Source organism: Eutrigla gurnardus (genome assembly GCF_963514095.1).
Source record: "Eutrigla gurnardus genome assembly, chromosome: 21".
Classification (NCBI taxonomy): Eukaryota; Metazoa; Chordata; class Actinopteri; order Perciformes; family Triglidae; genus Eutrigla; species Eutrigla gurnardus.
In genome coordinates this window covers 15,490,509-15,514,262 of record NC_139932.1, presented here as the reverse complement: position 1 = coordinate 15,514,262, position 23,754 = coordinate 15,490,509, and the positions used below count along the sequence as shown (strand labels likewise).

Sequence of the window (23,754 nt, the reverse complement as noted above, 5' to 3'; positions counted from 1 at the left end):
CCTCATGATAGTCATGGAAGGGGCTAATTATACAAATCTGACATAATCGTGTTGTCTGTTTTCCCAGAAGACATCAAAAAAATGTTGTTAAATGTTTTAAAAGTTTCAACGTTTGTCACCTGATATCCTCAAATTACATTTCAGGGAACATCAAAGCTCAAACAACAAGAAAACAAACAGGAAGACATAAAAAGAAAAACATGATACAATATATTTAATTGAATCAAAGCCTGAAAAACAAAATGCTGAAAAAAACATGCATAATTAAGTTGATCTAATTTCCTTTTATTAATGGATAAAACGCCTTTAGAAGAAGCCATGCTTATTTCTGAGACATAATATGCTTTATTAAGAATAATTAAATTGTCTTTCATGGTGAGATTGTTGAAAGGTCATGACACCGTAATTAACAAAAGTGATAGTTATCTTCTCATTTGTTTAATGAAACTATAACATATGTTTTACTGAGAATTATTTGATTATGTTTTCTTACATTAACAGACGATCAGAAGCAGCTAAATGTCGATTTTCTCAACTTTTTTTTTGCACCACAACTGCTTCACCCTGGAGAAGTTGAAGAGGGAGCGACACTCAGACATTCATTAGGAATTTTACCCAACTCGCACCCTTTTGTAATAACAATGCACTTGTGCGCATTGGTCACCCGGTCAGGGCCACTTCCCTGAATCTCCATGAGAAAAAAAAAAAAGCTCCCCCCCTCCGTGAAAGCGTCCCAGAGGGGGGAACGCAGCAGGTTTATGGTAATAAGCCTCCGAGGAGCAGAGAAGGAGGAGGAGGAGGAGGAGGAGGAGGAGAGCCACGGAGCCATTTTGTACTCATTTTAAACTCGGTGTGGGTTAACGCAGCTGCTGCGCGTCGTGGATACGCCGACATGGACACGGAGCGTCTTTCCCCGCGTTAAAAACTTCCAACGATGCGGGATAAAAGTAGAGCGCGCGGCTGGGAGAGTTAACGCGCCCGCGGAGGAGTTTCGCCGAAGTTGAGTGGGGATATTTGGCAGGTTCACGAGCATGGAGCTACCGACGTGTTGGATCTGGGTCTGCGTCCTGTTCAACGTGCCGCTCGCGGGATGTCTGGAGATGCACCTTTCCGAGCTTTTACAGCCGGGGACACTTTTGGCGAACCTGTCGCTCGGACCCGGCTGGACGTCCAAACTTGACAGGACTTTATCCCCCAAATTCATCCAGAGCTTTTTCCAAGTGGAGCGAGCCGACGGGGTGGTCCGCCTGTCCCACGGAGTTCAGTGCGCGCACACGGCGAGGAACCCGGCGCCCGTCTACTTCAGAACCGCGTCCCTGACGTCCGGGGACGTCATTCTCACGCGGTTCAACGTCTTCGTCCACGGCCAGGACTGTTTTATCAAATACAGGAGAAAGAAGTCGTCAGGTAAGCCGGACATTCACATCAAACACCTGACAAAACTGGAGGCGACTTCCTGCTTACCCGCCGGGAAGCTGCTTTTGAATGTAACAGAACTTTTGCCTGCTTTTACGCGCAACACTGACTTTTTGGACAGCGTGTGCGCTGGCAAAGACCTGAGCGCGGTGTTCAGGCGCGGGGATTTGTTCCTGGCCAGTGACTTGTGTCTTGAGCACAGAGGGCGGCCCGAGGTGAGCGTGCACTGCGCGCTGCGGAGCGATCCGGGCGGCAGGCTCTCTGTGCAGCTGAGTTTGACACTAAAAGTGCTCAAAGAACACGGATTATTCTCAGACACCGTCCAGAAGAAGTCTGGCAAAATGTTCAGCAGGGGGAAGCGACAGGTGAACGCGTCCCCCCAGTTCCAGCTCCCCAACTATCAGGTGTCCGTGCCCGAGAATGAGCCTGCGGGTACGCGGGTCATCACCCTGAAAGCCACCGACCCGGATGATGGCGAGGGGGGGAGGCTGGAGTACAGCATGGAAGCCTTGTTTGACAGCCGGTCCAATGACTTCTTTGACATAGACACCCAGACGGGCAGCATAACGACCGTCCAATCGCTGGACAGAGAAGTCAAAGAAACCCACTTGTTCAAGGTCACCGTGGTCGATAACGGCTCCCCGAGAAGATCCGCCACCTCCTACCTCACTGTCACCGTGAGCGACACCAACGACCACGGCCCGGTGTTCGAGCAGACCGAGTACCGGGTTAGCATCCGGGAGAATGTCGAAGTGGGCTTCGAGGTGATGACGATCCGGGCCACCGATGGGGACGCCCCCTCCAACGCCAACATGATTTACAAAATCGTCAACGGCGACGGCGTCAACTCCGTGTTTGAAATCGATTCCCGGAACGGTCTGGTGAAGATCAGGGAGAGGCCCGACAGGGAGACCCGGGCCCGCTACCAACTGATCGTGGAGGCCAACGACCAGGGCAAAGACCCCGGACCCCGCAGCGCCACCGCCACGGTCAACATCTCCGTGGAGGATGAGAACGACAACTACCCCCAGTTCACCCAGAAGAGGTACGTGGTGCAGATCCCGGAGAACGTGGTGGTCAACACCAAAGTCATCCAGGTGGAAGCCACGGACAAAGACGAGGGCAACAACGCCAAAGTTCACTACAGCATCATCAGCGGCAATGTCAAAGGGCAGTTCTACATCCACTCCCCCACCGGCGTCATCGACGTCATCAACCCTCTGGACTACGAGATGATCCGAGAGTATAACTTGCGGATCAAGGCTCAGGACGGCGGCCGGCCTCCTCTGATTAACGGCACGGGGATGGTGGTGGTGCAGGTGGTGGACGTGAACGACAACGCCCCCATGTTCGTCAGCACGCCGTTCCAGGCCACCGTGTTGGAAAATGTGGCCATCGGCTACTCTGTCATCCACATCCAAGCCATCGACGGCGACTCAGGGGAAAACGCCCGTTTGGAATACAGGTTAACCGACACCGTGCCCGGTTTTCCGTTCACCATCAACAACAGCACGGGCTGGATAACGGTGAGCGAAGAGCTTGACAGGGAGACCGCCGACTTCTACACCTTCGGCGTGGAGGCGAGAGATCAAGGGATACCCGTGATGTCATCATCAGCCAGCGTCAGCATCACGGTGCTCGACGTCAACGACAACGTGCCCACCTTCACGGAGAAGCTCTACTCTCTGAAGATCAACGAGGACGCCATCGTGGGGACCAGCGTGCTGACGGTGACGGCCGTGGACAGGGACGTCAACAGCGTGGTGACCTATCAGATCTTCAGCGGCAACACCAGGAACCGCTTCGCCATCACCAGCCAGAGCGGGGGCGGCCTCATCACCTTGGCGCTCCCCTTGGACTACAAGCAGGAACGTCAGTACGTCCTTTCGGTCACCGCCAGCGACGGCACGCGCTACGACACGGCGCAGGTCTTCATCAACGTGACGGACGCCAACACTCACCGACCCGTCTTCCAGAGTGCCAACTACCAGGTGATGCTGAGCGAGGAGAAACCGGTGGGCTCCACCGTGCAGGTGATCAGCGCGACGGACGAGGACACCGGGGAAAACGCTCGCATCACGTATGTGATGGAGGACAACGTCCCTCAGTTCAAAATCGACCCGGATACGGGCGCCATCACGACACAAATGGAGATTGATTATGAAGACCAGGCCTCCTACACATTAGCCATCATCGCCAGAGACAATGGCATCCCCCAGAAATCTGATACCACCTATGTGGAGATCGTCATCCTTGATGCCAACGATAATGCTCCCCATTTCCTTCGGGACCGGTACCAGGGGACTGTGTTCGAAGATGCACCTGTCTACACCAGCGTCCTCCAGATCTCCGCTTCAGACCGAGATTCTGGCTCGAATGGCCGGGTCAGCTACACCTTTCAGGGCGGCGATGACGGCGAGGGGGACTTCTTCATCGAGCCCTACTCCGGTATCATCAGAACAGCTCGCAAACTGGACCGGGAGAACGTCCCGGTTTACAATCTGAAGGCCTACGCCGTGGACAGGGGGGTCCCGCCTCTGAAAGCGTCCGTTCCCATTCACGTGGTCGTCCAGGACATAAACGACAACGCCCCAGTGTTTGAGAAGGATGAGCTTTTCATCGACGTGGAGGAGAACAGCCAGGTCGGATCCGTGGTGGCCCGGATCACCGCCACCGACCCCGACGAGGGCACCAACGCGCAGATCATGTACCAGATCGTCGAAGGGAATATTCCAGAGGTTTTCCAGCTGGACATTTTCAACGGCGACCTCACTGCGCTCACGGACCTGGATTACGAGACCAAAACAGAGTACGTGATCGTGGTCCAGGCCACCTCGGCGCCGCTGGTGAGCCGGGCCACCGTGCACATCCGCCTCGTGGACATGAACGACAACGCGCCGGTGCTGCAGAACTTTGAGATCATCTTCAACAACTACATCACCAACAAGTCCAACAGTTTCCCGTCAGGAATAATAGGCAGGGTGCCGGCTCATGACCCGGACGTGTCGGATAAACTACGGTACAAGTTTGAGTCTGGAAATGAGCTCAATCTGCTGCTGCTGAACGAAGACACCGGGGATCTGAGGTTGAGCAGAGACCTGGACAATGACAGGACTCTGGAAGCTCCCATGACCATTTCTGTCTCAGGTAAGAACAAAAAACCCTAATTCTTCTTCCTTTCACCTCATTATCAAGCAGTTTTTTTCTCTATCTTGCTTTTCATGTCAGTTACATGAGTAACAAGGCCATAAAATGTCACCACGTGTGAAGTCTGTTGCATAGAGACCGAGGGCAGGTCTCTGCTGCAGTGTTGACTGTATGTTGAGCGAGTGTTTGCTGCAGGCTCTGTGCAGGATCCGGTTGTGCTGCTTTTGTGCCATTCGGGTGATAAATGCATTGTGTGCGAGTCGTCGGTTGAGGTAATAAAAAAAGGTGCTATTAGCAGGGCAACCCTGATAACTGAGCTGCTTTTGTTGTCGCAGAGTTTATTTCCTAAGTTGGAATATAGTGCAAGCATGTGCACACACGATTTCCCTCCCTTGGAGCACATATAGGCTGCACTCTTTGAAGCAGGGGAAGGGTTTTCTGGCCTTGTGTAGGTGCGCTGCAGGGAGCTTTATTGAACATCTTGTGGCAAGATGTCTCCCAGGATTCCACCAGAATAACTTTGGTTTGAATAGCTTTTACAAGTTGCTCCCACAAGCTTTTTGGGGGGAACTCTAGATCTCAAGGCGTGTGTGTTCATTTTACAAGGTCACGGAGGAAGAATTTGTCATTAGTTTGTCATTTGTCATTTTTTTTTTCTCACCTGGTCCAGAAGCAGACTTTGTTCTTTCAAGTTAAAGATTAGACAAATGCAAACACTGGATATTCACACCTAAACTGGCACATGCAAGCACAGACTCACACACACTTTGCAGGAAACCACAGTGGAAATGAATTAGGCAGTTGAACAGGCATGATAAATCTAATACCCTGACAGGATAACTACCCCAACACCTATTGACAGCTGGTTGCTCAGCATTCTTTCTCTTTCCTTATTAATTTCTCAATCTGCATCTCTCTTAATTCGCTTCACCTCCTAAAGCACATTTAAGCCCTGAAATGGGCAAAAAGCCCAACACAGCTAGATATCTCCGTGTGATTCTATCAACTCTCCAAGCCAAAGGAATGCCAGCGTATCACACTTAGAGTAGGAATACAAATGAGCTGCCCTGGACCGGGGAAAGTCATGTATGTGGTTATTTTTAAATGTACGCAAGAATCTTTGCCATCTTGAATATCTGGTCATTTTGACTTCCACCTGCATTGTTGTACATCTTGGTTCGTCAGGCAGTGGAAGGCTTTCCCCACATGTCTCCCCTTGTTTCTGTAATAGTGTTTTTCCTAAAGGACTAGTGCCCCGTCCTTTGTCTCAGGACAAAAAGACAGAAAGTGTTTTATAGCCGTTATAGACGACCTGCCGAGCGTCCGAGGAGGCAGCAGCTGACCGTTATGGTCACCGGCCTCCTCGCAGCCCTCATTCACTGCCTCTGCATTCATGTTTGTCAATAACAGCTGACAGCTCTTGCCGTATCCCAGACAACGGTGACCTCATGGTGCTCCCAAAGGGGACCGGACCTCTTCATTACATGTACCCATGTGCACACACATACACACACTAATACAAGTAAACGCGCTTTGCACAATTAAATGCACATACTCCAAACCCCCCTTTTCTTGTGACACACACTGATGTCAAGTGTTAGGTAACCATTACCGCTGCTGTCTTGACCTTTCAACCCCAGGCTCTTGGGAGAGGAAGGCCTGAGGGGATCGGTGAACTCATGGCACTTTAACAAGAGAGACAAGACTCTGATTGTGTCTGAATTCACTCTTTCTTTGGCCTCCCATATTCTCCTTTTTTTGGAGAATTTAGTTGGATCATGTACAAATTAAAGGGTTTGCTTTTACTTCCACAGCTCTTGAGGTCTCTGCCTCCGATATGTTTTATTTAGTGCATCCGACTTATCAGGTTATTATGTCTGCACATGACATCCTCCTTCCGTGAGTGATGAGATGGATCACAGAGTGCATTAGCTCTTTCTTGCCTACTTAACCCTCATTGTTATTCCAGCTCATTTGAACAAAAGACTTGACGTATCACACTGAGCATTGATTTGTCTGCTTCCATCCTCCCAATCACGGCTCTTCTATGAACCTGTCACGGGGGGCCGGACAGAAGGCCTGAGAATTTTGCTGAAACACAAGAACTCTTTGCTTTTACACGCTCTGCTAGCCACAACACTATCTGTCCTCGTTGGCCTGTACTGTGGTTGAGAGATGGTAGCTAAGGGCTATGTGTTCTCATTATCTCTAGCTTGTCAGAGTTCACTTAAAACCTTTCAAAAAGATGAGTATCCGTCAATATCCAACTTTATCCTTGTCGGCTGTATTTAGGTGTAAACTTTCGCCGCGTCATTGAGCTCTGTCCACTCGGTGAAAGAGGAATCAAAACAAGCCCAGAGTGAAAAACACTTGAATCACCACAAAACCAATTTGTTAAGTATGTGCGATACAATTAGGCTCTCAGACGAGCTGGTTGATTTCCAGACAAGTCAGGCCCAGCATCTAAAGCCAAGATGTGCCAGCGTTTGGCTGGCTCGTGTTGTTTAACGTGTGTCAGCAGTCAGCCATCTGTATAATTGGTGCTTTTGTTTACGCGCCCATGTAGCCGCCACATTCTTACATTGGCTCCGATCAAACTGCTGCTTCCTGATCGGACACATCTTACCTGCTAGGCGGGGTTCCCGACCGCAAAGAAGTAAGAGCTTGAAGGAACTGTGTTCTATCGTTCGGCGATGCAGCACATTCTTTACTTAAACGATTAGGAATGATTTATGCTATTTTTTCTTATTCCACTCGGGCTCTGATCTTTTGCCTTACATTCGGTGAGCGGGGCGACATGCGGCTACACGCCCTCCCCCCCCCCCCCCATGGGGCTTTTGCTGAGTTCCCTTGCCTTTGGTTTGGCTCTTAATCCCGTTTGAGGAGTTGCATAGCTCAGCTTTTTGTCACATTTCTGCTTCGACCCCCCCCTTTAATGCACACTTTCTCTGCTTTCTCTCACTCTGCTCAATACACGTAATTAGATTTCCACTGTGGCACTAAATCTTTAGCGTCGTGCTTATTTTCGAGGCTCAAAGAGAAGACAACGTGCTGATGCACTCTGTGACCTTCCACAGACAGGCAGCTTAAAAACATCTAAAAGGAAAGACAAATCTCTTATGAAGCACAGTGAATTTCATCGCCACATCAGCAAACAGTCATCCTCTGTGCTGCATCCATCCCTCGCCGTTAGCATTCTTTTGGTTTCACATCACCACTTGGCCGGGAACAAGAACGCACATTGGGAAAGACAAATTACACCCGCCGTGAGTCAACGGGGACGGCCAGCTTCCTGTCCGCCGTTATCCAGGTAACCGTTACGCGTTTGATGTTTCAGATAAAGAGAGGAGTGACGCCTCACTTTGAGCTCAGGCGTGGCAAGCGATGCACGGGCGGCGATGACCTCTCACCTGTGAGATCAAAGCAGGACATGTGGGTTTGACGGTGAGAAACGACCCTGAACCTCTTCTACACGCGACCTCTGACCTGAGAGAGAGGGAGCAATGAAGAGCGCATATGTGGCTTTGGGTGGATGTGCAGCTGTACATAGATGGAGGCTGTCTGCTGCAGCTCATCTGTTTTCCCTCTGTGTGTGTGTGTGTGTGTGTGTGTGTGTGTGTGTGTGTGTGTGTGTGTGTGTGTGTGTGTGTGTGTGTGTGTGTGTGTGTGAGTGAGATATGCTGCCATTCCCAGGCTTGGCACCCTCAGTAACTGATATTGGGAGATCCTATTCATTCCACACATATCGCACACAAACCGTGCCCCCCCTCCGCGTCCTCCCTCCTGCTCCTATCTCACCGTTCTTTCCTCTCGCCCTCGTCTTCATCGTCTTCTCAGTGTTTTCTTTGTCTCTTTCTCTGCACTTTTTTTTTTTTTTTTAAAGAATGCACCCATTTCTTCTTGATGTTCCCGGAGAGCGTCGCCGTCCCGCCACGTGATTCTCAAAGCTAAATCTGTCCCGAGCGGTTACAGAAACTTATTAGATTACCGTCCTTCTCGCTTTCTCCAGCCGTCCACATGCCTGTCCGCGTGTATATCTTTTTACGTGTGCGCATACCTGCATGAACGCTCTTCTTTTAGTAGTGCAAGCGGCGATTACATGGCGACCCTTGACCCCAGGCAGGGGCGGAGGACATGTGCAGGTGTAATAACGTCTCCGTGTCTCGTCGTTTGTGTGTTTAATGAGCGAGAAAGGAATCGCATTCATGCTTAATCTTGTACCTTCACCGCGTGTGTGTGTGTGTGTGTGTGTGTGTGTGTGTGTGTGTGTGTGTGCGCGTGCCTCCAGGCTGGAGACTAGAGTTTGAAGTGTAAATACCAGGGGGATCAGGACTGGTCACTGTTCAACTCCACTGATGTACTCAATTACAGGCTAGAGAGAGAGAGGGAGAGAGACAGAGACAGACAGAGAGAGAGAGGATCGCTGGCTGTGAGAAGGAGGACGGGCCTCTGAAGATCTGTGTTTTTTGTTTTCAGCAAGGAAATCTTTTTAAGTGTGGTGACTGTTTCTGTTGCTGGCTGGAAAGTGAGCTAGAGTAGTGTGTGTGTGTGTGTGTGTGTGTGTGTGTGTGTGTGTGTGTGTGGGGGGGGGGGTTGTTTGTTTGCAAACACCTTTGTTTGGGTCTGGGTTGAGAAAGTTAGGGGTGTGTGTATAAAAGGCCTTCATCTGGTATGCCTCACGCTCCCCTTCCCCTTCTTTGTCTCTCTGTCTCTCTCTCTCTCTCACACACACACACACACACACAGCGTTATCTCCCGTTTACATGCTTCAGGTCAGGACAGTGATTCCACCAGTGTGCGACAGGTTTTTGGGTCGTACTCGGCTGTAACTCGACACACACACACCTCTCGTTCCCTTTCTCACCGGACACAGTGCTCCCCTTTGTCCCTCGCTCCGAGGAGGCAGGGTGAGCATCGCGGCTCGCCGGCGGCTCCCGAGTGTGACATTACATGCGTCATGATGCGCGATGACCAGCTGCTGGAATGTTAAGTGGTGGCGGTGTGTGTGTGAGGGTGTATATACACAGTGCTAAGGGAGTGACATGTGTGACAGCGGAGGAGGCAGAAGAAGAGGAGGCTGGGATTTGTAGGAACCTGCATGATGAACTGCAGTGAAGTCTTTGCAGAGAGATGTCATCTTTACATGCCTGTTCTTTTTCCTGTTCATGTCTCCAAGCTTGAGGTCGGGTTATTTACCGTGTCTGCTTATTTGATGCACGCAGGAGTCATGTGACCCCTTTCAACGCATGAAGCCTTGGTTTTTCAGAATCTGCATTATTGACCTTTTAACTGTAGGAATCCAGACTTTAGCCTGAGGTGTCCAGGTTGTTCTTCAGTCTAGACCGAGGGCCAGAGGAAGCCGATTAGGGGCCTCGACAATGATGGACAAGCAGCCTGAGGAGGCCAGTTAACTCAGTAGAACTATTTTTCTTTTTTAAAAACACAGATTAGGCAAAGACTTGGTGGCAGAAAGAAATCAGTAGCTGGTCTTCAGAGTGGAGTTTACGTTGTGTGCTGTTTTAAAGTGGTGCTGGTGTAGCATGAATTATATTTTAAAGGAGATCAACAACTTAATATAAGATATATTGATGGTAGATGGGTTTTACCTACAGATGCAGAGCTCACTGTTTCCAGTCTTTATGCTAAGCTAAGCTTAATCTTCTCATCCAAAATGTATTATTTTGCCGTTTAATTTACTTTTGACAGAAGTTGGGAATTCCGTTTATCCTCCCCCATGCCATCACCTCTGCCAACGCACTGTAACTTCATACCTGAGCCATTACTCAGCACCAACCCCTTGCTTCCTGTGTGATAGTGCTATATGTAATGCATTGGCCTACGTCAAATCCTCGCAGCTATTAAGACTTGGCCTTGACGCTGACAATGCAGGCATTAGGATGAAATGTCAAACGGCTTAAATGGATAGAGTTCAGCTTAATCCAGCACTAAACAAATAAACCTTCTGCAGAAATTGTGTGAACATGTCCTTAACTTGACACTTGAAAAATAAGTGAATGTAGACGAGAACATGTTTGTTGAGTCCATCAAGAAGATAATTAAAAATTCCCTGATTTTGGGGCTTTAAGGCCGATCCTGTACGAGTGTTGACTTTGGACTTCTCTGAAAGACTCCAGATTGTGTTCTCGGAGGCGTCAGTCTCCAGTCGTTGCCCCCGTAGACGGAGCTGGTGACAGTTGTAATCTCTGCGGTTAATAACGTGTGTGTGTGTGTGTGTGTGTGTGTGTGTGTGTGTGTGTGTGTGTGTGTGTGTGTGTGTGTGTGTGTGTGTGTGTGTGTGTGTGTGTGTGGGAAACTTGTCGACGCACGCTCGGCTCTCCAACTGTTGTTCCTTTGTGTCTTTACCAGACTCCACTTTCCCCCAAATATCATCTTCAGCATTGAGGTTGTGTTGATGCAACATGTTGATGTAAGTGGCTGTCAGTGTGACAGGCGGCCATGTTTGTAGTCTTAATATCAAAGATTAAAAACAGGGTTTTTATTTCTACACAGTAAATTGCTGTTTTCTCCAGATTTCTAGGGTGACGCTAACCTTAGTGTAGTTTCCACCACTTTGATGACTTTTGGATGGAAACGTGACATGTACTCTGACTTTTGTGCCTCTGGGAGGATTTAATGTCTCGCTCGGAGGCACTTCAGTAGCCTGGATGTTAACTGTCATGAGGGGATTTGAACCGTGACTGAGAGAGAAATTTTAGGAATAACCTGACACCCTTTCTTTCCCGTCAAAACCGCTGTCATCACGGGTGTCACCTTACACCCTCATGACAGCTTCTGTTCTGACGGCACCTTTCTCTTCTCGGCTTTAAGGGGAAATATACGTTAGTGCATCGCGGGCAAACACCACACCCTGGGTCACACTCGCTGTGCAGGCGGAGCGGCTTAGGCCTCCGTAAGCGTTTCAAAGGACCGGACTTAAGGCGCACGGATTGAAGCTTTGTGTTGTTTTCTCCCGACAGCTCCGGGCTTCGTCTTTTAGCGCAGCGCGAGAGCCGGATTCCTGGCTGCCGACGGAGGGAGCTCCGAGGTGTGTTGGGTTTGTGACGGGTCGTCAAGAAGCTGTCTTTGAACCGAGACAGCCTCCTGTTACATTTTGGGATGGGGTGACTCGCACAGAAAAAACACATCCGTTACTTGTAAAGAAGCGACTTCGAAGCGGCCGACGTCTTTCCCCCCGGAGTCTTAAGGCCGAGTTTCACACTAAGATCCCTTCCACCTTTCACACAAAAACCGCCTCACCCTCCCCAACATGTCTTCAGTTACATGCCTATCAAAGTAAAGGCTGCTTTGTCTTCCAGGAGCAGCTTTCACTAATAATGTGCTCCGAGTCGATGTTTTTCTGGGGGGCTTGTTGTCACGGTAACATCACATTTGGCAGGATTGTTGTTTTTGAAAATGTTTTGCCATCATTTCTAATTTTAATACTAATTTTGACACATTTATAAAGACCGCATGATTTCTTGCCCATCTCACATTAATCATTCAGACAATAAGTGTCTTAAATATCCCAATATATTTGATCCACATGAATGCAAACAGTCGTGCCATTTTAAAATCGTAGTTAACTCAGTAAGTGTGTCTGTGCAAAGGAAAAACTGGACGCTCTCCTCGTCTTTCGCAGCACTCCTGACACCTCAGGAACCCACAATGCCTCTCTCTGTCTCCGTTCATCCCATGTGATCTTTTTGAAAATGACATACGTGCTGCCGTCGACCTTTGGCACGGCGCCTTATTACATTACGTCCTGGGTTTTACGGTGAGGAGCCGTTTGTCTGTGCAGTGCGGTACCCAGGATTCCCCTCCTGGATCAAGAATCGGCTCCCACGTATTCCTGATGAACATCCGTGACCTCCCATCCAAAAGCATCAATACTGATGTATATAAACACTAATGCTAAGCACTCACCCTACACTTCACTCAAGATCCTCTGCCGGAAATGATTTCCCCGCCTTTTTTAGCTCCATAATGTAGCCGCTGGTTCTTAATAGACTCTTTAATGCTGGTGGATGAACTGCTGCCTCCACTCAATAAGCAATAAGGCGAGGCCCGCCTTGTAAGGAACAGAATCCCACTTTTCCCTCATAGATTACATCAAACTGCTCCGCAGCTTCAAATTAAACTCAATTATTGTATTTTCTAGGTATGAGACATGCCCACTCTCCTGTCCACAACGTCTGCTTTCTGTCGAGTCGGGTGAAAATGACCCGACGAGGCAGTGCAGGTTCAGGTGGGGTCACGACCTGTGATCTCGGTCACTTCACCTTTCGGCCCCCGGGGTCGCTCGGACAAAGTGGAGGGCTTTAGGTTTGAGCAGCTGAGGGCTCCAGTGTTTTTTTATCAGAGTAAAATCCTCCACTTACTGGAAGGTGATCTGGGCTGTCACTCCGAGAGACAGGCGCTCCTTTAGACCTGGAATAAGATAACAATGCAACAATTGTTTTTAAGCTTTTTGTCTGTTAGACTTCTAGTCAAAGGTGATTTTTTTTATTTGTCTTTAAAGATTAAATCAAATCCCATGAATCTAAAATCAATTCCATCATTTATTAGAGTTAATCATATTATATCTACTGTTGAATAGAAACAACTTGCTAGATAGGAACTATTCATGACTGTCTGTGATGTAATCGCTCTTGGAGCACGCTCGTTTAAATCCAATTAATGGGCAGTTTATCATTTTCTTATCAGAATTATGACTTACAGCTTGTCAGCCAGCCAACGAGGAAGTTTATTCCCCCGGTTAATAACAGATGGAGGCAGGGAAACCAAAGGCTGGTCTAGAGGAGTCACGTTTCAGTCTGACCACGCCCACAGATCAGACCAAACAAAAGTTCACCCTCATTTGCATATCTTCCAGTACACAACCCCCCCCTTCAGATTAGAATACAGTACCCTCACCGCTGAGGCCCTTTCACATGAAAAGCACAGGTGAGGAAAAAGGCTTTAACATGTCAAAAGTGTGTGTGTTCAGATGCTGATGAGTCGCCGGCTTTGTGTCGCGTGTGTGAAGTGATTGTCTCGACGTGTTGAGTCACACGGTTTATAATTGGGCTCGCAGGACGGGGGATTTCAATATGGACTCAAGAGGTTCATTTAGGGACTTTTTTGATGACACATTTCTTTGGCTTGTGAAACTTAAAACATGTCTTTGAACCCCCCATAGTTTGGATTCAGATGTTTCCTCATATTCCTGGTGTGTTCAGTTTGATGACATGATTATTTTTATATAATAAGCCTCATTTTCAAAAGTCTTGGCTGGTTCGTAGGTGTTTACAAGCCTTCAGTTAAGCCTGTGGTCTTATGATGGTGCTGATGGTTTTCACAGGACTTTTATTTTGGAGGCCCCTCTGCCATGTATGTGACATGGATCCCGCCTGCTTCGTGTTTGCATTAGATTTGGTTCTCAGGTATTCGGTCGTCTGTGTTTGGAGTCCTGGGCTCTACATCTGATACTAAGCTGTGATGCCGTGACCATGTGTGTGACGCGAGGAATGAGTTGGTTCAGCTCCAGAGTCTGAGGGGTCCGGGACCCTGACAGCTGGCTCCCCATGCCTGGCATAGTGCTGCTCACTGGGACGCATTCATCACCACGGAGGCACACACCTCCACGTGTTGCTGCACGCCGCTTCTAGTATTGTACTGTAGATTAATTGCTATATTTTTTTTAAATATTCGGCTATTTTTTTTACTACATGGACCTTCCATTGCGTCCTGGATAAAGTTTATTATTATTATTAGATTTTTGTAAATATTCAGATATTATTATTATTATTATTATTAGATTTTTTGTAAATATTCTGCTTTTTTATTGTACTATGGACCTTCCATTGTGTCCTGGATAAAGTTTATTATTATTTTTATTATTATTATATTTTTGTAAATATTTAGCTATTATTATTATTATTATTATTATTATTATTATTATTATTATTATATTTTTGTAAATATTCGGCTATTATTATTATTAGATTTTTGTAAATATTCGGCTATTATTATTATTATATTTTTTGTAAATATTCTGCTACTTTTCTTACTGTAATATGGACCTTCCATTGTGTCCTGGATAAAGTGTATTATTATTATATTTTTGCAAATATTCTGCTATTTTTTTTACTGTTCTACTACTGTAATATTATTATTATTATAGTTAAGATGGGAAAATTGAACGTAGTTTCTTGTATTTAAGCAAAGATAAATTGTTGATATTTGCAAAGTTAGATAAGAAGAAGCAAGTTCATATTGAATGAACAGATGTGATGGTTGGTTTTCAACTGTCCGGGTTTCCAGCTCTGAGAGGACACGCTGATATGAGTCGAGGCCTGTCAGTCTTGTAAGACGGCATGAAGGAAAATCAAGAGAGGCGAGTTGTGGTTAGTTGTGGTTTGGCTTCAGGGAAGAAGCTGCTTTGCATGCACACGTATAAACAGTCTGGCCTTGTATTCCCATCCATACCTGCTGCCTGCAGTCGCTCATGAAAGTGGAAATGGCCTATTATTACTTAAGTGATGACAGCAGCCGTGGGCAGGCAGCACACTGGCATACCTCTGGCATTGTGTAGTTGGAGCTCCACATTATTAATGTGTATATATACATATATATTATATGTACATAGTGGAAACGCTGCACTGACTTTTATTCGATCCATACTTTGGTTTATGACCAAACGCCTTTAAAACTAATTCCATTGCTGTGAGCTTTTGTTAAGTGCTCATTAGAACATGTTGCTAATGCTAACATGCTAAACTAAGACATACACACACATTATGAGAACACACGCTACACACACTATTTTCTCCAACAGTTCAAAGAGTGTATCCTTCCCCGTTTTTCTCTGGAAACCTGGAGACCCCCCACCTGGTTTAAACCACTTCTGGTTAGCTGGAACAGATGCAGGATCAATAGAGAACACACACACACACACACACACACACACACATACACACACACACACTGTTTTATTTTATGTCTTACTAGAAGTCACCTCTCTTTCCACGTAATAGCCTCCTACGTTCCAGCCCGCACCGCAGGAATGATTCACCTGCGAGCGAAACCTAGAAACATCTTGATGATTTGAGCTGCCTGTAAGTGTGTGCGTGTGCATTCATGCAGTGTGTGTGTGTGTGTTAACCTCCAAATACACACCCAAAACATATTAAAGAGAGCAAATTCCCTTGACATCCCCCCTCTGCTGTCAACAGTATTCACACAGCCAGTGTGGCCCTTCGTCTTATTATAGGATATATTATTTATAGTGACACCTACCCCAAACCTTCAATAACTGAAGAAATATTCTGTATTTGTAGCTAATTGACGTGACATGCTGAGGCAGTAATTTGCGTTCTCGTTGAAATTAGTCTCTCTGAGGGGTTTGACTGAATAACTATGATTTTGGGGCGTGTGCCTGCAGGTTGAGCTCTCAGTCATAATTCACTGTTTCCCTCTATGAGAGCACGACGAGTACTTTAAGGTGACGTGGATACAGTTAGCAGCTTGTGTAATCTAATCGAGTTTAACCGTGGGTTACCGACATATAGTAAAAGTGTTTTTGTATTTGTTCGTTCCTGTTTCTAGCAGAGTAGCTCCAGGAATTCCTGCGTTTGATGCAGGATAATGAACACGTTGAACTTTCCGGTGACTAATTCAAACCAGCATCGGCCAGATAATAACTTTTATTTCTCAGCAGGATCGGGAGAAAACGGATTATCTTTTTGTCTTCTTGGATGAATTATAGAAACGGACTTCAAACAAGCCTCGTTGTCTAATTCAGTAACTTAAATGTGAAACTGATACTCCTCACCCCCCCCCCCCAACCTTTTCTCCCCGGCTCATTATCACGCACCATTCTTCTCAGCGGTGTCGACGAACACAATGCATTGACATTTAACTGACCCTCCTGGTGGAGGAGACGGAGGGGGAAAGAAGAAGAAGTCAACACGGGAGGAGGAGGAAGATGTAGGCAGACGGGGATGATAAGAGCCGGAGCGAGGCAGATAGATGAATCTGGTGGGAAGGGAGTGAAATAAGGGAGGGAAGAAAGGAAGGAAGCAGGGGGGGAGGATAGAGGTGGGGGCATCTCCCCCTTTTCTTTTTTTTACCCTGGCATTCTCTCTTTCTCTGACTTCAAAGAATCTCCCGGTGAGAAGGAATTATTCTCCTCCGCTAAACCGAACCGCTTTGTTACGCCACTGTTTTCTCCCGACTCCCCCTGAACGCCCCGTCCACCGGGGCCACATCTCCTCATTGCTTCACGGCTCTATTCAAATAGTGGCGTTTTTTTCTCTAGCTGATGCATCTGATGAGTTCTTTCTGGTTATGGAAGCACATTTCCCTCACTTTTTTGCATTCGAACCTGTAAGGAACAGTCTCCTTTTTTATCAGTTTCCCAAATAGAGAAAGAATCAGTGATGGCACGGGGCCAGGAGAGGATAGAAACATCAAGAGGGGTCAGCTGGCAGCCAGCAGCTCCAGGTGGGCTGTGTGAGTCCGAACCACCACCACCACCACCGGGTTCAAATCCAGCTGGTTTGGTTGCAGAGAAACGCATGAATGAACCGCTGGGTCTCGGCTGCTTGACCGGCTGCCTGATTTAATGACTCAATAGATTTTTTTTTTTTTTCATGAATGGCTCATTGATTGAGCAAATGTTTTGGCTTGGTGACCAACTGGCCCACAGCGTCTGAACAGCTGATGCACTGCATATGCTGCTGCTAATACTGCTGTGTCAGGGCAATTAGCTCAACATTTGGAGAGCGAGGAACGGCTTCTCCCGAGATAACGCTAATGACGCGTATGTATTCATGTGTGTGACGAGGGTAGAATAGTACAGCTGATATTCATTGTTTCCTGTGCATGGAAAGGCAATCTGGCGTGTGGGAATGGCGGACGCCGCCACTTACAATCAGAGCTACATAGAGCAAAAAAATCAGGGTTTAATGTGAGAAGACATCTTTGAAGATCGGTGGCTGCTCGGCATTTGCCGATAATTGTCAGCTTTCAACCGACAGCCCTCGAAATTTCCGGCAAATGCATTAAACAATTTATAGGGGTTTGTGTTGACTTCCTGAGGTTGACAGCAGGTCTTAAGAGCAAGCCTCCAGGCCTCAAATACTCGACGGGAGAACAGAGAGCGAGGTAGTTTTTTTATTATTTTTTACCGTGGCTAATTAGGAATGGAAAGCACCAATTATAGCAGAATGCTTTTGTAAAAGTCACTGTATTCGTCGGGGTTTGATGCCTTGTGGGTCGATGACAGACATGAAGTGAGTAATGGCAGGTATTCTTTTCATCCAGCAGCTAGCCTTGTAACTAACTTGCCACTCGCTGGGGGGGTAAAGAAAAGAAATCTGAAATTTCACTCAGAACATCATTACTGTTTGAGTCATAAAAATGTGGAAAAACCTCAAGGCAATACATACGTTTGCGGTCTTTTAGAGCCTGATCTACTTTCTTTCAACATATTTAAACTCTCACAGCTGGCTCAAGGGCATATTACCAATATTCAACCTTAATTATCTTAATGCTTCAATTAAGTTAATGTCAGTAATCACAAACTGTAGAAGAATAATGTAAACAACATTTATTATCCATAATGTAAACTGAGATCTGAACCATATTTCTTCATGGTTGAAAATCGTATAGTAACCTATAATTATTGATGATTATTATTATAATTTATTAATATTTAGCGGGACATAATATCTATGCTTGACATTGCCTAAAATTTTGGTTTATAATATCACGACACCTTAATTTTCTAAATTTATTAGGGAGATTTTTTGCAGAGGAAAAGGCTCAACCTGTATTTTATGTTACTGTCTTTAATCTTTAATATTGTCACATTATTGCATAGCTGAAACAAGCAATGACTCGTGGATTATTGGCCCTTTAATAATTGTTTTGTATGATGTCAGTATTGGGCAGCCACCGTCCCTTTAGCCAGGCAGCCTCTCTGTTGGTGAGGAGGGTGGAGTTTGGCAGAGCGCCACCTCCGTGCCAGCAGGGGTGGAGGCGAGATGGGGGTATTCAGCGGGCATTCAGCAGGTGTCGGCGGGGTATTGAGGGGTGTCGGAAGGGTCAGTGTCTCTCCGAGCTTTTGTCCTCTGGAAAAAAAAAAAAACATGCATGCGTGCACACATCCTGCACACTTGAACACGCACGCACAAACGTCTTGGAGACTTGCCCCGAGTCTCTATTTAAATTGACACAAGTCTCATGGTTTCCCAGGGCGACCTCCCCACGCCACCTCCTCTTACACCCCTCTTCTTTTTCTTTTTTTTTTTGCTCCCTGCTTTGTTGAAAAGAGCCAATCGTGCGTTGGCTGGTAACTAGGCACCCTTTTTATCAGTAACCAGCACCAACAATAACTGTAACCCGACACCTCCTCGGAGAGAAAGAGACGGAGGGAAGGAGGGAGTTGGAATGAGACGGAGAAAGAAAAGGGAAAAAAAGTTTATGTTCAAAAATATTCCTTTTATTATTATACCATTTTACTTTATTGTATTTGTACAAATACAAGATTTGTTGCTGATTTTGCAACCAAGAAAAAAAAAATCCTTAGATTTTACGACACCAATAACAGAAGTGAATGAAAGAAATACATGTGAACGAGAGCCGGGACGAGCGAGGGAAGAGAGCAGCTAACGGCAGAGAGAGAGAGAGAGAGAGAGAGAGGGAGGATCTGGTGTCGGTGTAACGGATACTCGGGTCCTATTAGGCCATTCATGGCTGGTTGGCTCTTAAGAGAGCGGTGCAGGTCGAGCTGTGAGCCGGCGTTTGATCAGTGCCCCCCAGCAAACCAACTATTTGTCCACAGTCAGCTTATCAAACGGGATCAATGTTGCTGAGAGTGAGGAGGGGCGGAGCGATCGGTGCATGATCAGCATTTATATCATGTGTGTTTTTGTATGGCGATGTGAATGCACTTGTATGAGGTTATTATTGTGTGTGTGTGCAGAGCAGCAGAGCTTGACTAACTGTTGACAAGGCTGCACTGCCTTTAGTTAGTGTGTGTGTGTGTGTGTGTGTGTGTGTGTGTGTGTGTGTGTGCATTCCTCGTTATAGTTGACTGATTCTCTCTACGAAACAGAGAATGGCCCGTTTGACTCTTCGCCCTCTTGTGATCTCCTGAATAAGGACTTGAAGAAGATGCTATAGTGCTAATACTAATCAGCCAAACACACACACACACCTCACACACACACACACACACACACACACACACTGAAGGACTCACCATTCGGATGCATGAGCTATCCTTTTTAACAAGAAACAAGCCTAAACGAACTCGCAGGTAGAAGGATTTTGCATTTTAATTAATAAAAAAAAGACAAGTAGACTGAAGACTTTATCAGTAGTTGACTTTTTAAAGTAAGTCCAGCTCCAGAAAACAATCCACAGGTCTTTTGGGGAGCAGTTTCATGGAGGAACTATTTTCTTTCAACCATCGAATTGACCGATGCACGACTCGGAAGCAGTTCTCGCTTTAATTGACAGCAAGAGCTTAAACATCAACACACCAACAAATAAAGCACACACAGAAAATGTACGGGGTGTTTGTTTGAACCTTTTGTTACTTCCTTTCATCCCCCGGCTCTGACAGGTCATGACTCAACAACACTCCTTCTCGTCTTTACATAATGTCGGGAGCTAATGGCCGCGTACCGGAGGTGATGACGCGGCACGTTCAGACTCGTCCCAGACTTCAACCCTCCCCCCCTTCCCACTTTACCCAATTTAAGAGCCACCATTGAAATATGACATCCACCTTTTTTAAAAAGCACATACCTCTTAGAGACAGCACTCAACACACACTGAGATATCTGTCCTTTAAAGTGATGTTTAAATTACACACAATGGAAGCCTTCAATTAAACCGTCCAAAAAGCTGGAGAAGCAGGATCGTTTTTCTGTCTTCAGACTGCGTGGGGTAAAAACCTGAAGGAGATGTTTTCTCTCTCCTCATCATCTGGTGAAAACAGAGCCGGGGTGTGACACCTGGAAGCTGTCACCTCTTGAACCCTTTAATAAGGAGAAGTGGAGGGCTTTAACGTGATTAGTCGGCTCGGGAGGGAGGGGGGGGGGGCGGCTGAAAGACCGAGCGGAGCGGCTAAGTGGATTTAACAGTGTTTTAAAATCAATTAGGAGAGCCGGGCTGCAACCGGACCGTGCCTTAGATATCCTGCACGTTTTTAAAAAAAGCTAATGCTTGATGGAAGGGTGCTGTCCCTCTGCAGGCTCCGGTGTTGTGCACAACTAGGTGTCATGCTCTGAAATGTCATAATTGAGTTTGCCGAGTAAGCATCGCATGACACTTTGCCTGATTTAGTCGGACAAAGACATTTCTGATCGACTTACACGGGCTAGACGGCTTAATCCGGTTTCCCACACTGTTCCCTCTTTCTTTTACTTCACTTTTTCTACTTTTTCTCGGTTCCCGAAGGCGTCTTCTGAAACTTGTTAACCGGAGAATCCGATGTTGGACACCGGCTGCTGATTCTATCATCGGGAAACCTTGTCACAACAAACGAGCCCGTTGCCTTCTCGGCTTTCGATCCAAGGTCTCTAGTGTCTCTGTGATTAATTACCTTCCTTGGCGATAGTCTTTAACGATACGATGAGTTAAAGTGCCCGAATACCAGTCGACCCTCAGGCGTTCATGTGGTGCTCATTCTGCATCGTCTGGCCTCCCCATCCGGGCTGGTTCAGTATTGTCTGTGCGGGAACAGTGCTCCTATTCTTCCCCTCCCAGCGATCCTAAATGGGACATGGATATTCTAGCCGGGTCGGTTCTTGGCCTTGGCACTCGATGCCCCCGAGCGATCGGCTTTAAGTACACTCACTAAGGGCACTTGTGGAGGGGCTTGTGAAAGTCCGTTAAAGGTGAAGGTGGAGGGCCGGGCTTCGGGAGCTCCCTCGTGTGCCAAGCCAGAGGTTTTCACATTATCGCCACTTTTTTTTTGATGCGTTTCCAGCCACATTATCTGGTGAACAGAAATATTTGAAGCTGTCTATACTGGCGGCATCACAGCTGGCGCCTTCACTCGTTCTTTTAACTGCTTCCCAAAAAGCGTCTCTTTAGACGCCCAATAAAACAATATTGTTGTCTGACTTGTGCTCATAACCGCAGTTCTTTTTGGTGAGGGCTGGACAATATATTGATATTATATTGGGATTGCAATATGAGGCCTACTTAGATTTAGGATATCCTAATGTTGTTTTTTCCTGGTTTTGAAAGGCATTACAGTAAAGTAATGTGATCTTTTTACACTTCATAGTTACATCCACACATTTGATGACTATTCATTGTGTAACTACAATGTGAATTCCCCCAACAGTCAACCCTACAATGTTGCAAAAGCCATATTGAGGTCATAAATATGATGATATCTGGATTTTCTCCATATCGCCGAGCCCTACTTATGGCTGGATCAAATGATCCAGTGTGGACACTATCATGGGCCTCCAGCTGCTTCTGTTGTGCTGCTCACATTGTTCTTCCCCTACGTGACTGATGCAGACACGGCATTGTGTGTATTTGATGGCCCAACAAAAGCGCCTCGCACGCAAACAACGTGGCGTCGAACATTAAGCCATGTAAGAAATTATGCAGGATTATAATCCTGCATTGTTCTGGTGGAGCTAAACTGACCCAGCTGTCTCCCATTGAAATGAATGAGGAGGGGGGGGCTATGTTTTGACTTGGCCTCAGGCAGAGTCCACTCTTAGCGATGGACTCGTGATATAAGACGATTTCTCAAATATCACCTCAAATCATTCAAAAAGTCATTTCTGAGACTTTTGATTCATCCAGAACTGAAAATGAAGGCCAGACATGAATTTGAATGTGGATAGTTATCGTTTTTTGAATGAAAAACATATTACATGTGTGGTTTGGTATTTGGGATTCCAGTTCTAGATCAATGAGCCGCCTCCCCCACCTGTTCCTGTCCTCGTGGCTGTTTGATTTCGCCCAATCCGCTGATCCCGGTTCAGTCGGCGTGTCTGCGTGTAATCCCACCTGTTCCCCAGGATGTTATCCTTCTGACAACCGCGGTGCACCCACCCACCACCCCGGACCTCACCCACAGCACCCGCTTCCACCACTCTGCTGCCTGGGGGGGGTGAAAGGAGTCTTTTGTGTGTTTTTTTGTTGCCCCGATGAGAGAATGAGTGAGCTAATCCCACTAGTGTGGTCGCTGCAGTTAGTGGAGGACGAGTTCTTTGCAACAGCTGTGTGTTTATGTGCTTAATGATATATGGTCATCCATGCATGCATTTTCAACTTCTTGACAAGCCTCCTGCAAGTGAAATACTCACATACGCAATGCGTAAACCCCTCCACCTGTCTCCCTCCACTTCTTTATTGCTGTTTTCATTCCCCTTATGGTTCGCACACTGTATATTAAATAACACACATATCATTCCCACAGCCAACCGCCTCCATCCCCCCCGGCGGTTTGCACGTCCGTTATCTCGTTCAAAGCTCAGCCTCGTCTGTCCTCGGCACTTTTAATCAAACGGGCATACCTGAGGGGGAAACCAGCCGAACGGGGGCTGAGAGGGTCTAAGATATGAGTTAGAGTCCACTCCAGTGTCGAGTGCAGTCGATTGTTATGTAAATCTACCTTTAAGGTGACAGCGAGGTGTTCTTCATCATCGTGTTGGACCGCAAGAATTCCACCCCTTTGATGTGTGAAAAAAATGTTTTGATAAGTCATGAAATAAGACCCATACACCTCATTTTTTTATCTGTTAACCTGCTGCCTCTGGCATTCCTGTGGTTAATCATCTACCTTTGGTTAGCCTTTGTTTGCATTTTAAATCATCATAGTCGTGGTTAAAAGCTAAACAAGCTAAATCATTAAAATATACTTTATGATGGGAATATATGAGGCAGTATTATGCTGGATGTTGTTATACCTCCAGAACTTCTTCTCCAGTTGTCTTTCCAAAGGCAAAGCTTTGACTTGGAACTGGAATTGACCCTTCGCTAAGCCCCGCCCCCTTGCTGCTACTGTTAATAACAGCTGCCACCCTGGGAGTTCCTTGTATCTTCATCCAGAAATTGAGAGTTAGGCTGGATCCGTTCTGTGGCTGTCTAATAGTTTGTGGATATGAAAGTTTGATTTCAGTTCTCTAAGGTCGTTTATTTGGGTCGATTGGGCTTCGATTGAGTTTG

General features: G+C 46.7%; 1 protein-coding gene across 10 annotated transcripts in view; it reads left to right on the top strand.

The window, feature by feature from the left end:
* The first annotated feature begins 852 nt into the window (after positions 1 to 852).
* celsr1a (cadherin EGF LAG seven-pass G-type receptor 1a) overlaps positions 853 to 23,754 on the top strand; it is a 69,359-nt gene continuing 46,457 nt past the window's right edge. For 7 of the 10 annotated variants that reach the window (XM_084038716.1, XM_084038712.1, XM_084038713.1 and 4 more), the window contains exon 1: positions 853 to 4,563. In XM_084038716.1, the coding sequence (XP_083894842.1) occupies positions 1,032 to 4,563 (3,532 nt within the window). In that variant the 5' untranslated portion in view covers positions 853 to 1,031. The remainder of the gene's footprint in view (positions 4,564 to 23,754) is intronic. The other 3 variants (XM_084038717.1, XM_084038714.1, XM_084038710.1) reach the window with 2 other exon arrangements.